Source organism: Typopeltis vanoorti, chromosome 10 (genome assembly GCF_054136105.1).
Source record: "Typopeltis vanoorti isolate ZY-2024b chromosome 10, IOZ_Tvanoo_1.0, whole genome shotgun sequence".
Taxonomy (NCBI): Eukaryota; Metazoa; Arthropoda; class Arachnida; order Uropygi; family Thelyphonidae; genus Typopeltis; species Typopeltis vanoorti.
Window position 1 is genome coordinate 47,702,183 of NC_143558.1, and position 15,516 is coordinate 47,717,698.

The window sequence follows — 15,516 nt, forward strand, 5'->3', positions numbered from 1 at the left end:
GATCATTGAGCTCTTTTAGCTGAGTATGTAAGCTGTGCATCAACTGATTCCATGGAGAGAAGGCCTGCTTAATGTTATTGCATTTCCTTAACAATTCTTCAGTGGCTTGTGTTACCCATTTCCTTCTTACTATGCTACAAAAATGCCTAAAAAGTTTAGTAGACCACAAGATTATTCAACATTGATGTTATATAGGATTTGCAGTCTATTATGTGTGACACACACACACAGATAATTTTCAGAATAAAAAGTAGTCTCTGGCATTAAAAAATATAAAAATAAAAAAACTGGACACTCCTGGCCTACAATATGTTCTAATCAACTACCTTGAAGGTTGTAGTTGATTTTTTGCTTTATGTAAACTTGTAATTAAGAAACAGCCCAAAAGTTTAAGGCTAAACATATAAATGCATTTTAGCAATTTTTGTCTTGGAAGAGTCCAGTAGCTTAAGAGATGAGAAAGAACAAATAGTTAATCATGTAAATAATAATAATTTTCATTTTCTGATTGGTGACTGCATAGTCTTGTGACAAGTATGTCTGGTGCAATAATGCTAGACTACCAGAAGAAAGAAATATCACATATGGTTCAATTCAGTTTAGAAGCATCATGTTATAGATTTTCAGTGTTGTAGGAAGTAACGGGGTTCAATTCTAATCATCAACCAGAGGAACTTTTTCTACATTGTTTCAGATGGTTTCTGAGTCAGTCAATCTCTGCCATATACCAGGCATATCTCTGATACCTTGACAAATCAAAATAGTTGTGAGCACAGCTACTGGTGAAAGCTAAGGATGGAGAATTACTGCCTACCAAATTACAAAGTTAGAGCTAAAAGTTGGAGCTAAAAGAGCTCTACTCTGTTTGGGAAATAAAAGGCATTAGATGATTTGTTTTAGTGATGCTTTTCAGCTTGATCTAGAAAGATTGGGGGGGGGGGGGGGGAGTTCAAATGATGATGTCTCAGCAGACATTTTTCCAGCAGAAAAAAAAAAATCTGATATTCATTAGCATTACAGAACTGCAATGCTAATTCAAGTTCTTTAAGAAACTTTTGGTTTCTAGGAGGAAACCTTCCCCCTTTCACTAAGCCTCCCTCCCACAGCAAGGAAGGTGGTTGACTATACCGTGGTACATCTTGCTCCTTCAGGTTCATAGTCCTCTGTGGTGCTGCTTATGGTCTGAAATGATGCAACTTATATGTTACTTCCCAATACTTCATAACTTTATAAGATAAAGATATTTACAGGGCTGGTATTCATCCAGAAAAAGTTTTGACTAGAATAAATTATCTGCTATCTTTGTTTTTACCAATAGTTGGTGAATGATTAAGTGACCCAAATATTACACTCATGGAAGACTAATCATACAGTGAATAAAACTGAATGAGTTACAAAAGAGGATGTGTTCTATGTTATACACTCAAGTAAATTCTTGAAGCAGAGCTACATTTAGCAACTCAGTCAAAAAAAAAACAGATTTCAATTTGTTTCTACTGCAAATGCCTTTCATTTTCTAAAGAAGGCAGTAATTTTTTCTTAATTTGCTTTCAATTCATATAAATATTCCAGCTTTACAAAGCTGGAAAAATATGTAGTTTTGGAAGTTTACTTCCAAAACTACATATTTTTTTGGTTTTTGTTTTGTTACCAATTTCTCCCTGTTGAAGCAAACCATAGAGTTAATAGAAATATTTCTATGGTTTAGCAAATCTTCATTGTGTGGAGATTCAAAGATTGTGTGGAGATCCAAACTATCCACACAATCTATCAGAATTCTCCTTGAATCCATTAACAGAAAAAGCACTCGCAACTGACTCTCGCAACCCATTCCACTCATTCACAACTCTGCAAGCAAAAAATCTAGTCCTCTCCCACTAACCCTATTAAAACATAACCCAGCAAGTTTTGTAAGTCATTGGACTTATATCATCAGGGGTACAAAACTTGTATAAAAGACTAGAAAAAAATTAATTACATATGATTACAATCCATGTGGTAGTTTATGCTTTCCTCGAGCTAATTTTTCTTGTGACATACATAAATGAGCAAAAAAGACAAAAAATTATAGAATTAGTAAGAAAAGTATGGCATAGATAGGGGTTTCCAACTAGTTTCCAAGAAAACACTATCTGATATGTTATTTCCCAACTATTTATCATTTTTAGTGACATATTAAAAAAAATATTGTAACCAAGGACTTATATGAAGAAAGAAAATCCAGTCTTAGGAATAAAAATATGTCATCCACCTGATGAATAATCCTGTCAGAAATAATTTTATGTCTTGTCACTCTTTTGTTGAATTTCACAGAAAGCTTGCAGTTTAAACTATTTGTATACAGTTTCCACTATGAAAATTTTCAGCTAGTCACAGAGTACATATGGAAAAGTTAGTGTTATTGATTACACTGGCCAACAAAAAAAAATTTTTTTTTCTGCTGATTATGATCTGACACTTGTTTTTTTACTAATTTGGGTGTGCTGATTTCAAATATCAAATCCATTTTTCTCTATCACGTCAGGTTTTTTCTCTATGGAATTTTCTTTTTGCTAATTTGTAAGTTTTTGATAGTTTTAAGGAGGCAGTACTATTTAGAGGATCAAAAAAAATCGACTTTTTAATATTATTTTCTGAAAGTATATACTTTTAAAAATCTGTTCCTAACTTTTTATCAAGAAATTCGAAAAATTCCCGAAGATATAGCCTATTATTCAAAGCGGTGTGCAGATCAGAATCGGAGCGCTCACCGCTCTCGCTTGTTAGTAAATGAATAAATGTGTAAGAACCTGCAACGGCACGTACTGGCGCTTTGAATGCGAGAGAGGCCGATAACCAACCTAATACATTTAGGTGATGAAAAGTAGGCGATGACAACTGCCTAAAACAAATGAATGCTATATGCATCATAGCGGACAAAGAACAATCGAAATCAGTCAATCTTTAATCGATCGTGAAAGTATGATGAGCGCTTATAACATTTCAATAAAGTCTCTGGTTTTTTTTGTCTTGTTAATTGCATGTTAGTCGGCAGTGAAGAAAATACATCATGTCTACTACTCGAAATTGTGTCAATAGTGTAGATTCCTTCTGCTACATTTGTGGCAGCTTTACTGTTCCCAGTCAAAGGACAAATATCACTGATTTCATTGAGAAAGTGTACTTTGACGTAAAAATTGCAGATCAGGACAAGTCATGGGCTCCAAATAAAGTGTGTAAGTCATGTGTAGAAAATTTACGACAGTGGAGCAAGAGAAAAGCCAAAAATTAGCTTTTGGCGTTCCAGTGATTTGGCGTGAACCGAAAAATCACGTAGATGATTGCTATTTTTGTTTAGTTCAGACTTCTGGTTATAATAAGAAGAATAAGAAAAAAATTGTGTATCCAAATCTCGACTCAGCAATTCGGCCAGTTGCTCATTCCAATGAAATAGCTGTGCTAATTTATAAAGGACTTCCTTTACTTGAGAACGAGCATGATCGGGATATGCCAGATGTTCTTGAGGAGCAAGACCTGGATGTTGATTTAGACAATGAAAATTTAATTTCTAGTTCTGGACCGCAACGTTTTACTCAAGCGGAATTGAGTTAGGAAGTTAGGAACAGATTTTTAAAAGTGCATACTTTCAGAAAATTATATTAAAAAATCGATTTTTTTGATCCTCTAAATAGTACTGCCTCCTTAGAAAATATCAAAAACTTACAAATTAGCAAAAAGAAAATGCCATAGAGGAAAAACCTGACGTGATAGAGAAAAATGGGTTTGATATTTGAAATTAGCGCACCCAAATTGGTAAAAAACAATCTCATATAAAAGTCAGCAAAAATTGTGTTGGACTGTGTTATTATTAATAATAGCACTTCATTGTTTGAACAACACCAAGAGAGGAATAAAATACATTTATTGAACTTACTAATATTTCACTGGTTTTCTACCCGGGATCTTCAGAGCACAAATTATAACTGTGACAAGAACAAATTCTGAACCAAAGAACTGTGGAAAACAATTCAAAACAGAACTAATATCTTTTGCAAATTAATGCAATCATACTTGTTGAGGTTGTTAGAGTGCTTCGTGCTGATGCTGATTCCAAAAATAGCCTCTCAGACTTATGTCTTTTATGTAATATCAATGCCTTCTTCCATCTAATCCTACTATGTGAAGGAGTGTCCAGAGCATGGTCTACCAATCCAGATTTGCCATACAGATGACCGTGGTTGTAATTTTTGTGTTCTTCAAGGCAGATGTTTGCTGAACTACCGGTCTATCCAAAGTAGGACAAACTGTAGCAGGCACATGGAACGTTATATAATCCAGGATATACAAAAAGGATGAAGTTGATCTTTTAGGAGAATGGAGGAAGGTAGATAGCTGAATGAGAGGTTTCAAAGTGACAGAGATCATATCTGCAGAGAAGTTTTGCTATTTTTTCTGACATACCCTTAATATACAAGATAAGAATAGTTTTGCTGTGATCGCGTGTATGTTAGTTGTAGGAAGGATGGGAGTTTCATGCATTATTTCTATTTTATAGGGGTTGTAGCCATTGGCTAAAAAGGTGTTGTCAAGAAACCTGAGCTCAGATTCAAGGGCTCTGTCATTGGAACAAACAGCTTTAGCTCTGAGTTAGTGCTTTGAGGATGCCATACTGTTGGGAAGGGTGGTAGTGTGTTTTCTATAAATGGGAAAGGATGATGAGCCATTAGGAAGTTGTGTCACTAGAGTATCTAGAAAAGGGAGACAACTGTATCTTATTCTATGGTGAAATTCTTAGGATGTTAGCTGTTAAGATGTATTAAAAGTGTATCCAATGTGTCTGGACATGAGACCAAATAGCAAACCCATCATCAACATAGCAGAGCCAAACCATTGGCTTAAGTGGGGCTGTGTTGAGTGCTTTACTGTTATCTGACCATTATCTGCCAGGTAAGGACATTAATTCTGTTTCAGTTTAATTTGAATTGTTTTCCACAATTTAGTTCAGTGCTGTGTGCTTGACACAGTTATAATCTGAACTCTGAAGATACTAGGTGGAAAATCTGCAAAATATTAGTGTGTTCAATAAATTCATTTTTCCCCTCTCTTGTTGTTAATACTATGAAGTGCTATTATGAACAGTCATTATTTGCAAGTAGCAGATTTTGCTTTCCTTCCTCTCTTTCGTTCCGAAAATAATAAGAAAGGCAAAAAAGAAAAGCCCTTTACACATTAAGGAATCCCATATGATACATTACAAAGTTAGTTTATTTAAGTTATGTAAAACTTTATATGCCAAAATTTTAAATATTTAAAATGTAATAATAAAATATACAATATAAAGGCAAAAATCAGTACTATTTACATGCTATTTACTAATGAATGTCATTTACTATTTGAGCAATGATTTTCATTGTTGCTTGGATAGTTGACATATTTTGTACTACAAAAAATTACACAACACATAATAAAAATGAAAGTCCTACCTGCTTAATACTACAAATACTACTCTCATGAGCTGCTAATTCTGCTTGAAATGCCTGATGTTTCTGAAGTTTCTTCATTTTATCTTCTAAACTAGTCACTTGACTCATGCTTTGTTCAGCTTCAAGCTTTTTTTTTTTCTCTTCGATCCATGCTTCTGCCTAAAAAATAAATATCACCATAATTTTGATACAAAGAAAAAAAAATTCTTTGAGAGCCAGCCTTTTCCAACAAAAGAATGTATACACATGAAATCAGGGGTTTCAGATTCCTGTATCTAGAAGCTGTCATCATAACTGTGTAAAGTGATAAAATTTGATATTAGAATGCAGATTTTTCCCAGTGTGGAACTCCAGATTTCAGAGATCCCTGACTGACTGATGCACTTATTAAAGCTTTTTTTAAAGTGATCTTAATCTTTTCATAGAAAAAGAGTAATAAACTATGAGACTCATTCCCATTAAATATCATAATATAACATATAAATAAGATATAGATATGGGCTGCATATGCTTACAAGATTAAATCAAGCTTAATGGTCCAATAAAGTATGAGATTTCTGTGTAAAGCATTGTTCTGACATCTTTTAAAGAAAAATAATAACCTAAAAAGTAACTGGAAAAAAATAGCACTGTTAAATTAAAAAAGTTTGAAAAATATTTTTAATCACTATAACCCAACAACATAATAGAATTTCAAGATAATGACAGCAATATTTACCTCTGTAGTATCTCTGTCAAACTGTGCATGAAGTAAAGCATCAGCAAGCCTTTGTTTTCTAACAGCACTCATAGCTTTAACTTTACTTCGTCTAAATCATAGAAAAATATGACTGTGTGAAAATTAAACTGACCTTGTTAAAGTTTAGAATGAAACAGTAGCTTAAAATTAAACTTCATAATTAAAGAACTCTCTAAAGCTCTAATAGTGAAAGTCTCTAAAGCTCTAATAGTGAAACCCATTATTCTGACCAAAAGAAAGCAGAAATTATACATTAAGAGTATCTCTGTATTATTCTTACTAGAACTAAACTCAATAACTCAGTATACTTTGTACAACAGATATTAGAAATGAAACATTGTCACATCTATAATTATGGAATGGAGAATAAACTGCATGTGAAGATTATGATTCACATGCAGTATATAAACTGTTTAGTTTATATTTGTGTAAATGTTTTTTCCTCGTGCCACTATGGTGGTTGATACATCTGTTGAGCTGAAACATGTAGTATACTTTGAGTCATAACAGATTAATTTGGCAGAAAATTGTTGATAAGCTTGTAATGACATATAATAATAGTACTATCATACACCCTGTACACCCCCAAAGGCACATATCAGGAATTTGATGATGCTTTGAGCCATCATAAACATTTTCAAATCCAAATATAAACCGTAATAACCAATATTTCAAGTGAACAAACTCTCAGGATGATTCTTCTCCTACAAGGATGGCGCATGTGCCTTTGTATGATCTGATGTCTCATGTTAGAGAATGCCAAATAAAGAATCTTCTATTTTTTGACTTTCTCTGGATTAAGGTTTCCTGATCCCCATTCACTGTTGTCTTTACTTTCCATTAACTATTAAAAAAAAAAAAATCACTCTGATCTCTTCAACTTTCTATCAAGTCCAATTATCGAAAGCACAAAGTCATATTCCTAAGTGACTTCAATTTCCATGATTTAACTGGCTTCCCTATTCCAATTACACTGAGCAAGCTGATAGCTGATAAGTGTTTGCTGTCAGCAATGACCTAATGCAAATTCTCTAGCTTCTTCACTTATCCAACATCCATCTTCTCTTAACCAGTTTACCTTACAAATGTACTGCAGAGGTAACCTCTTTCAGCAACTTATAATCTTGTGCAAGTTTCATTTTCCAAAAAAATGTCCTTCACTTTGCCAGTCTTTGACTTATAATATTATTAGTCAAAGACTTTTGACTATAATTTTTGGACCCTCCAGGGAGTCCAAAGACTCATCGAGGGAGAGCGTGCCAAAAGCATCAAACGATTGGTCCCCTTCCAACTACTAACCACATATTGTCATGTATATTTCATCTCATGTAGACTTCGTGTTCTTTACAACTGCACCAAGTGAGATAACCTCTAGAATTTCTACTTTTCCTTTCCATTATCAGCCGACTGCTACCACTCTCTTAATTTAAACAGTTGCTGTAAACAAGGATCTGAAATTATCCTTGCTGAAATTAAAGGCCTTCATTTCCTACTGAATTCAATATTTCCATCAATTCCCAAAGTCCTAGTTCATCAAGTGTGCCAAGGCAGTCCAAGAGAAAAACTGTGCATAACAAAAGTGATCACAAGAACTTCAGTCTCATTCTCAGCATACACTGAAGCATGCAAAAAAAAAAATACAAATGTGACTCAAGATGATCAAGACTGGTCATCTTTCTGGCATGCTGGTGTAACACAATGGCTGCTTTAAGTGAGAAGTTTTTGCTAAATCATTTAATCAGAATTAGCAATGGGTAGTGTGTACAAAGTACAGCGATGTAATCAACATGAGTTTATGACTTATGCTCACTGGGAATTCCTCTATCTTCATCATGAAGGAGGCATTCATTATTAGAATTAACCAGACAAACTACTTCATCAACTAAGAATGGCCATACATCACCACCCACTGGATTAAGAAAGAGTTTTTCATAGTGAAGAAGTTATGAAGACAACACACGTATTAGAAAAATTACTTTACTTAACATTAAGAAAGTAATATTCGACGTTTCAACCTCTGTATTGAGGTCATCATGAGGAAAACATACATCTGTAATACAAGCTACATGACAATATACTGCACAAAAGTAAGATGTTTGTTAACCATGTCTGTTAATCATTTACCCTAGCCTGACCTCTCGTGGAAAAAAAAAATATTATAATAAAATAAAATAAAAATAAATAAATAAAATACAATAAAAAATAAAATAAATAAAATAAAAATAATAATTACTTAAATTAAGGGGATATTAAATCCCACATAGTTTTAAAACCGAATAAGAAACTCAAAGATTGGAATCAGAGAGTTTCTTTCCGAATATAGTAAATTATAAAGTATCGGCGACACTAGCGTTAGCAAATGCAAGTGATCCTAGTATGTAGTACAATACTGGGCAGCTCGTTGCAAAGGTGGAGAAGTTCATATCGCTATTCTTAGGTATTTTCCTCTTTATATTTAAGTAACTTAATGGTTGCACCTGTTTGGATAACTCGTTCGCAGAGTATATAAGTTCTTTTCGCTATACACTTTGGTATTGTTAGGTCTAGCTACTCACTGATGAAGCCTCAAAAAAGGCTGAAACCGGTCTGGGTAGTGACCTCCCTCCATAATGTAATAACAGCATACATTTCCTAGGAAATGTGTTTTTACATTATGGAAAATACCTAAGAATAGCGATCTGAACTTCTCCACCTTTGCAATGAGCTGCCCAGTATTGTACTACATACTAGGATCACTTGCATTTGTTAACGCTAGTGTTGCCGATACTTTATAGTTTACTATATTCGGCAAGAAACTCTCTGATTCCAATCTTTGAGTTTCTTATTCGGTTTTAAAACTATGTGGGATTTAATATCCCCTTAATTTAAGTAATGTTTTCATTGCCGAAATGAAGCTTATTAGCTCTTTATATTTAAGTAAAAATAATAATAATTTCTAAACTCCTCACATATTAAGATTTTCTTCAGCTTGGGATTGTTCTGGATGTAATACTGGTTGAAGATGGATGACCCTTCCAAATTCTTGGAATAATTAATCCATCATTCTTGTTCAGATTTGGATAATGTTTCAGGATTTCACAGGCTTCTTTCAATTTTCTTTCAAACCAGGTTTTGGTGCAGTGTAGGAACTTGGTGCCTTTCCAGTCAATTCTGTGACATAATTGGAGTGTGTGGTCTGACAGGCCTGTTTTACCATAGTGGAGACATTTTATGTGGTATTTGTGTTCCTCTTTTCTAATTGGGATGGTACGTCCTGTTTCCCCTATGTAAGGTAGGTTACAGGTACAATGAATTTTGTAAACCCCTAGGCAGGCAAGGTATGGAAGAGGATCTTTGAAAGAGCTAAGTAAATTTCCTAATTTTGCAGGGGGTTTGAATGCTGTCTTAATTATTGTATTTAAGTAGTGTTCTGTCTATTTTTTCTGAAATGCCCTTAATGTAAGGTATGGCCATGGCATTCTTGTAATCTTTTTTGCTTTAAATGGGATCTTTTTGGAGGATTTTGTGATGATTTTTTATTGTAGCCATTTTTTTTTTTTTTTTTACAAAAGTTTGGCTAATAATTTCAAATTCTTGGTTCAGAGCCTGTTCACTGGAGCAAATTGTTAGGGCTCTGTATTTGAGGATGCTGATGACTCCATTAAAAGGGGAAGGGGGTACTGAGAGACAGATGACTCATCTTGTAAACAGACAAAGTAAACTTACAGAATCGATAAATAAGGTACAGTACTGTAAATGTATTTTCTCTTCCTTATGATTTTTTTAATATATTTTCATTTCTCTAGCTTACTTTATTGTAAGCATATTGCCTTAATTCTTGCAGATGCAAGATTTAAAGCAACCAGTATATAATTTTCCATATACCACTTTTTGATATCCGTCAGTCTGCTATTCTCTTATTCATGCTAATATTTTAATCCAATCACATTCTCCAATTTGTGCAACAGTTTTCCACAGCTCTAGTGTCTCCTCCTCATACACCTGAGTTTCTTCATTCAGTGAAGAGGTAGACGTGAGATCAATACACCAGGTTAGAAGCTCTTAGAAAAATGGACAATCAATAATTGAATAATCTCTTTTACATCTGTTGCACACATACCATCTACATTCAGCAGAATTTCTCCTTCATACTCATTCTTTGTTTTTCATGCAACATAACAATATAATTCTTTTCAGTTGTCTTTAAGTTGAAGAACCAGTTTCATTTCATACTCAGACATAACTGTCTGGACAACAGTTGCGACTCTTTTGGCCTGCCCCTTATAATTTTCATACCTGATATCATCTTTATGCATACAGTATTCCTTCTACATCATCTTTTTCTTATGAATCTCTCTTGCTTAAGATTACACATCCATTTCGCTCCTGCCCTATTTATTTTTTGAACTCTAGGGACTCATTTCGATATTATCACACTTAAGCATTTTTTTAAATGCTTCCTCTCACTACCCATATCCTTTCTGTCTAGATGAACATCCATAAACTTAGCCACTTCCCAAGTGGCTAAATATACTGCATGATTACTGTCACCAACCAGAGGCAAAACAGTCATGACTTTAACTAAAATCCCTTCTGACACTATAATCAGATCCAACACTATTTTACTTCAAGTTTATCCTTCCTCGCATGCTACTCGAGGAAGTTGTCTCACAACAGCTCAATAAATTCTGTTTTATTCTTCTCATGAAATTTCACCACTACCTAATCAATATTCAGATAATTAAAGTCACCCATGATTATTAACTGTTTCGCACCCATCAAATATTTAGTAATGCATTTCATTGTCGCTAGCAACTGATCCACTAGGTCTATAACAACACCCACTCTTGGAGATGTTACAATGTCCAACTGAGTGCAACAAAAACTCAAGATTTCATCCTAAACCATGTTTGGTCTGCTTTTATATAAGGCCTACAATTCATAATGTTCCTTATAACCTAATTCTAAATTAGGTTATAAGGAACATTACACTGTACAGAACAAAATGAAACCCATGTGACATTGACTATTTTTTTAACTGCAATTCTATTAAGGTTTCTTAATGTTTCAAGATTTATTCTGCTTTTATATGTATTCAATACTTACATATACAGGCAGTTACTGACTTAATGAGTTAACTCATTCCTAGTGTGAGCTCATAAAGTAAAAACTCATAAAGTGGGAATTTATTTCCCATAGAGGTAATGTTAAAAACAAAGGTTAAGTTCCCAACAATGAAATTTGACCATAGTAATATTAAATAAATGTCAACAAAATTATTGTTTATGCTTAAACAATGAATTTATTTATCCAAAGAAATGAAACCATGGCCTTTAAAAATCAAGCAAATTATAATAATAAAGAAATTGAAGAGTGGGGAGGAATATGATTGAGCCATGTAAGCTAGTCAAGGGTTGTTATTGCGTTGATATGGAGGAGATTTTTCATAGAATGGAAGAGAGGGCTAGGACAAGAGATCATCACTGGAAATTATATAAGGAGGGTATGAGCATAGGGATGAAGAACCTACTCCTCATCCCTATAGAGAGTGGTTGGTGAGTGGAATGCATTGCCTGAGTGTGCTGTGGGTTTAGACACACTGAATCAGTTTAAGGCATGGATGGTTGGATGAGCATTGTGTGCAATAGTGTGTACCTCCCACAATGAGTCTCTGACTCCATGGAGGTTAAATGTTAATAATAATAAATTATTTATGCTATAATGTTAAACAATGTTCATTCTTCATCATCAAATACACACTTATTGATGGCTTGTTTTCACTGTTTCTTTTTATTAACATCACATCACTCTATCTATCTCAATGGCTTTAACAGGCCTTTAAGGCCCACAACCCTCCAAGCACGCTTGGATTTTGTAACCAAAATACAAGGATAGAACGGTCACCCCTATGCCTCGAAGTATTCCTGGCTGTATCCCTGTGTGTTCACGGGGCCAGTTTGCCTGCTTGCGAGATGAAAAATGACATATAAACTGGCAGAAAAAACCCTGCTGTACACGCCCAAGACTGGCTAACTTGGCTATGGCTGAGGAAGATCCTTCAGCTCCTCACATCGTTGACAGGAATCGAACCTAGAGCACTCCTTCCCCAGTCATATAGTTGCGAAGCGCAAAGCCACTAGGCTAACCGTGCGGACATCACATCACTCTCCATATACTAATTCATTTTGGCTTACTGTACTGTATTAAGAGGAGAGATACACTGAAATAAGACAAGACAGCAAAAATGAAGAACAACACAACCACTCTATGTAATGTCAGTGTGGTAGTCAGTCAGTTATTTTATATTATATGAGTGAGTGAGGTGCTCTGTCATCTGTCTGTCTGAACAAATGCAGAGTATTACTGTATTATATAACTATATGCATGGTTTAAAATGCTGTAGTTATGAATGTTTAGCATTTATTTATTGCAATTAATGCTCGTATTTTTGATTTTTTTTGTTGATTGATGGGGGGGGGGGGGAGACAAACAATAAAACTAATAAACCCAGAACTTCTAAAGTGAGAACTGCCTGTAATTCAGGTCTTAAAAATATAACTGTTAAAATTTTCTAACCTTCATATTCCTGAAGAAATATGCCACTGTATAGGAAACTAGTACAGTAACAAAACATAAGATTTTATGAGGTATGAATTATTTTAATGGTAATAAACACAGAATATTAACATTCAAATTGTACTGATCAGATGTACTTAATACCATTTTTTATTACTAATGATTTGCATTATTAAAAATACTGTACTTGTATACCTGGAAGCAACTTCATCCATTCTATGCTGAATTGCATTACTATCAAAATGATTCTGCTGGAAAAGTTTTGCACCATGTTCTTGAAGGGCAGTAAGCTTGGAAAAAGAAAGTTAATAATTAGTGATAAAGCCTGAGTAATAGTTGTACATGCACACACACGTGCACTATTATGTGCATGATACACTGATAATTAATACTTAAGGAATTGACAGCGTACACTAGAAATATAAATTAAATTAACTTTAATATATACTTTCTGATATTTCGGTAAAGTCACGTTGCTATCTTCATGGGAACTTAAGATAAAGACACGTGCACACAAGTACCACATAACAGCAAATGAGAACGAAGCGAGGAAATTACCATTTTCCTGAAGTCCTGATGGTGCCCCCTTGGTGGGCTATATTAGGTGTTCTTGGTCTTTGGGTTGAAGTTCTTCTGATGTCTGTTTCCCAAATTTGGGGCAGCCTCATGCATCCAAATTTGTTGAGGTTTGGCATGTTCCTAAGGACTGAGGCTGATTCCATGAATAGTCTTTCATATTTGAACTTGCTGCTGTGTATTACTGTGGCTTTCTTCCACCTTATTCTGTGGCAAGTATCTAGAGCATGGTCTGCAAGCCCAGAGTGGCTGTACTGGTGAAATAGGATGTAGTCCTTGTGTTCTGAGATTCTGATATTTTCTGTCCTGCCTGTTTGGCCAAAGTAGGACAATTTATAGCCGCAAGGCATCCCTTATCTGCTCCACTAAAGACCAACCACTTCCCCTAGACCTACCTGGTGTATACCAGGTTCTTTGCAGCTGTAAATTGTCCTACTTTGGCCAAACAGGCAGGACAGCAAATATTAGAATCTCAGAACACAAGGACTACATCCGATTTCACAAGTACAGCCACTCTGGACTTGCAGACCATGCTCTGGATACTCGCCACAGAATAAGGTGGAAGAAAGCCACAGTAATACACCGCAGCAAGTTCAAATATGAAAGACTATTCATGGAATCAGCCTCAGCCCTTAGGAACATGCCAAACCTCAACAAATTTGGATGCATGAGACTGCCCCAAATTTGGGAAACATACATCAGAAGAACTTCAGCCCAAAGGCCAAGAACACCTAATATAGCCCACCAGGGGGCACCATCGGGACTTTAGGAAAACGGTAGCTTCCTCGCTTTGTTTCTCATTTGCTGTTATGTAGTGCTTGCGTGCACGTGTCTTTATCTTAAGTTCCCATGAAGATGGCAATGTGACGTTGCCAAAATATCGGAAAGTATATATTAAAGTTGATTTAATTTATATTTCTAGTGTATGCTGTAAATTCCTTAAGTATTAATTATCATGTTTAACCAGCGTATAAGCCTTTCTACAAGAAGTAATGATACATTATATAATATTCAGATCAATATTTTAAGTTTGATTAAGACAAATTCATATAAACCATGTCACATGGTTCACATGAAACATCTGAACCATGTGACATGGTTAACCACAAATTATTTACTTATTATATGTGTTGGAAAACTTTTCATCTTAACTACTTGGTTCCCATATCTTTATAGAATAACTTCAAATATTAAGGCATATTTCTGGATGTCAATACTACAAAGACTACACATGTTGAATGACATGATCACAGACATGAACTCAAGATGGATTATTATATATAGAAGGTTTAGTTGACATCAAGTTGGGATAAATTGTAATACACCGATTACACTGTAAGTGTTTTACTGTGCAGAACATATATCTTTAAAACAGAGAAAAATACCCCAGTATGTTTTTGCTATGTATAATCAATGAATGAAAACCTGTACATGCATGTGATCGTTTGATGGACTGATTTGTGTTTTTTTGACCTTTGCTGCAAGGACAGCAAAGGTCATACTGCACCAGGACACAAGTTTTAGCAGTACATGGGGTATTCATAAATAAACAGTTACAAGGAGATAAATTAGTGAATAATATAAAATATATGTACTAAGTTATAAGAAGATAAATAAGTAAATAAAATATATGTACAAAGTTTAGTATCTGCATATAAACAAATCCATAATCAAATGTCTTAGAATAAATTAATGTTTTGTAAAAATCCCAAAAGGTCATGCAATTTGTTCAAGTCTGATAACATCTGGCTGAGTGTATAGGGCTCAGTCAAATAGGCAAAAATGTCATTTCTCTCTATGTGTGTGAAGTGCTGGCACTCCACCAGAATATGAATTATGGTAAGAGGGGAGTTGAAGTTCTCACACATCAGCTCTCAGTAAATAAAATGTGCGAGATGACTGAGCTATTGGCTTTTCACCTGTTGCACAGATGATTAGAAATATTGGTACATTTGTACTGGTATCACATCTTTTGTTTCTAATTTCTGTTACCAAAGTACTGCTGTAAATTTGCTATGGTGCAGTATGACCTTTGCTGTTCTTGTGTCAATAAACCACAAACCAACCAACCAAGCAATCTATTATCAAAAGGTGTATCAATGGTATTGTTACTTGGTTGGGACTTTGTTAGGGCCCTAAAACAATTGAGTATGAAGGATTTATACTTGAGAGGTTTTATTTTTA

General features: G+C 34.5%; 1 protein-coding gene across 1 annotated transcript in view; it reads right to left on the reverse strand.

The window, feature by feature from the left end:
* The window catches only part of kst (spectrin beta chain, non-erythrocytic 5 kst), a 687,893-nt gene that overhangs the window by 262,111 nt on the left and 410,266 nt on the right, over nt 1-15,516 (reverse strand). The window contains exons 48-50 of the mRNA XM_090398802.1: nt 12,952-13,046; nt 6,181-6,271; nt 5,463-5,621 (exon numbers count right to left, since the gene is read on the reverse strand). Coding sequence (XP_090254928.1) covers nt 5,463-5,621; nt 6,181-6,271; nt 12,952-13,046 — 345 coding nt within the window. The remainder of the gene's footprint in view (nt 1-5,462; nt 5,622-6,180; nt 6,272-12,951; nt 13,047-15,516) is intronic.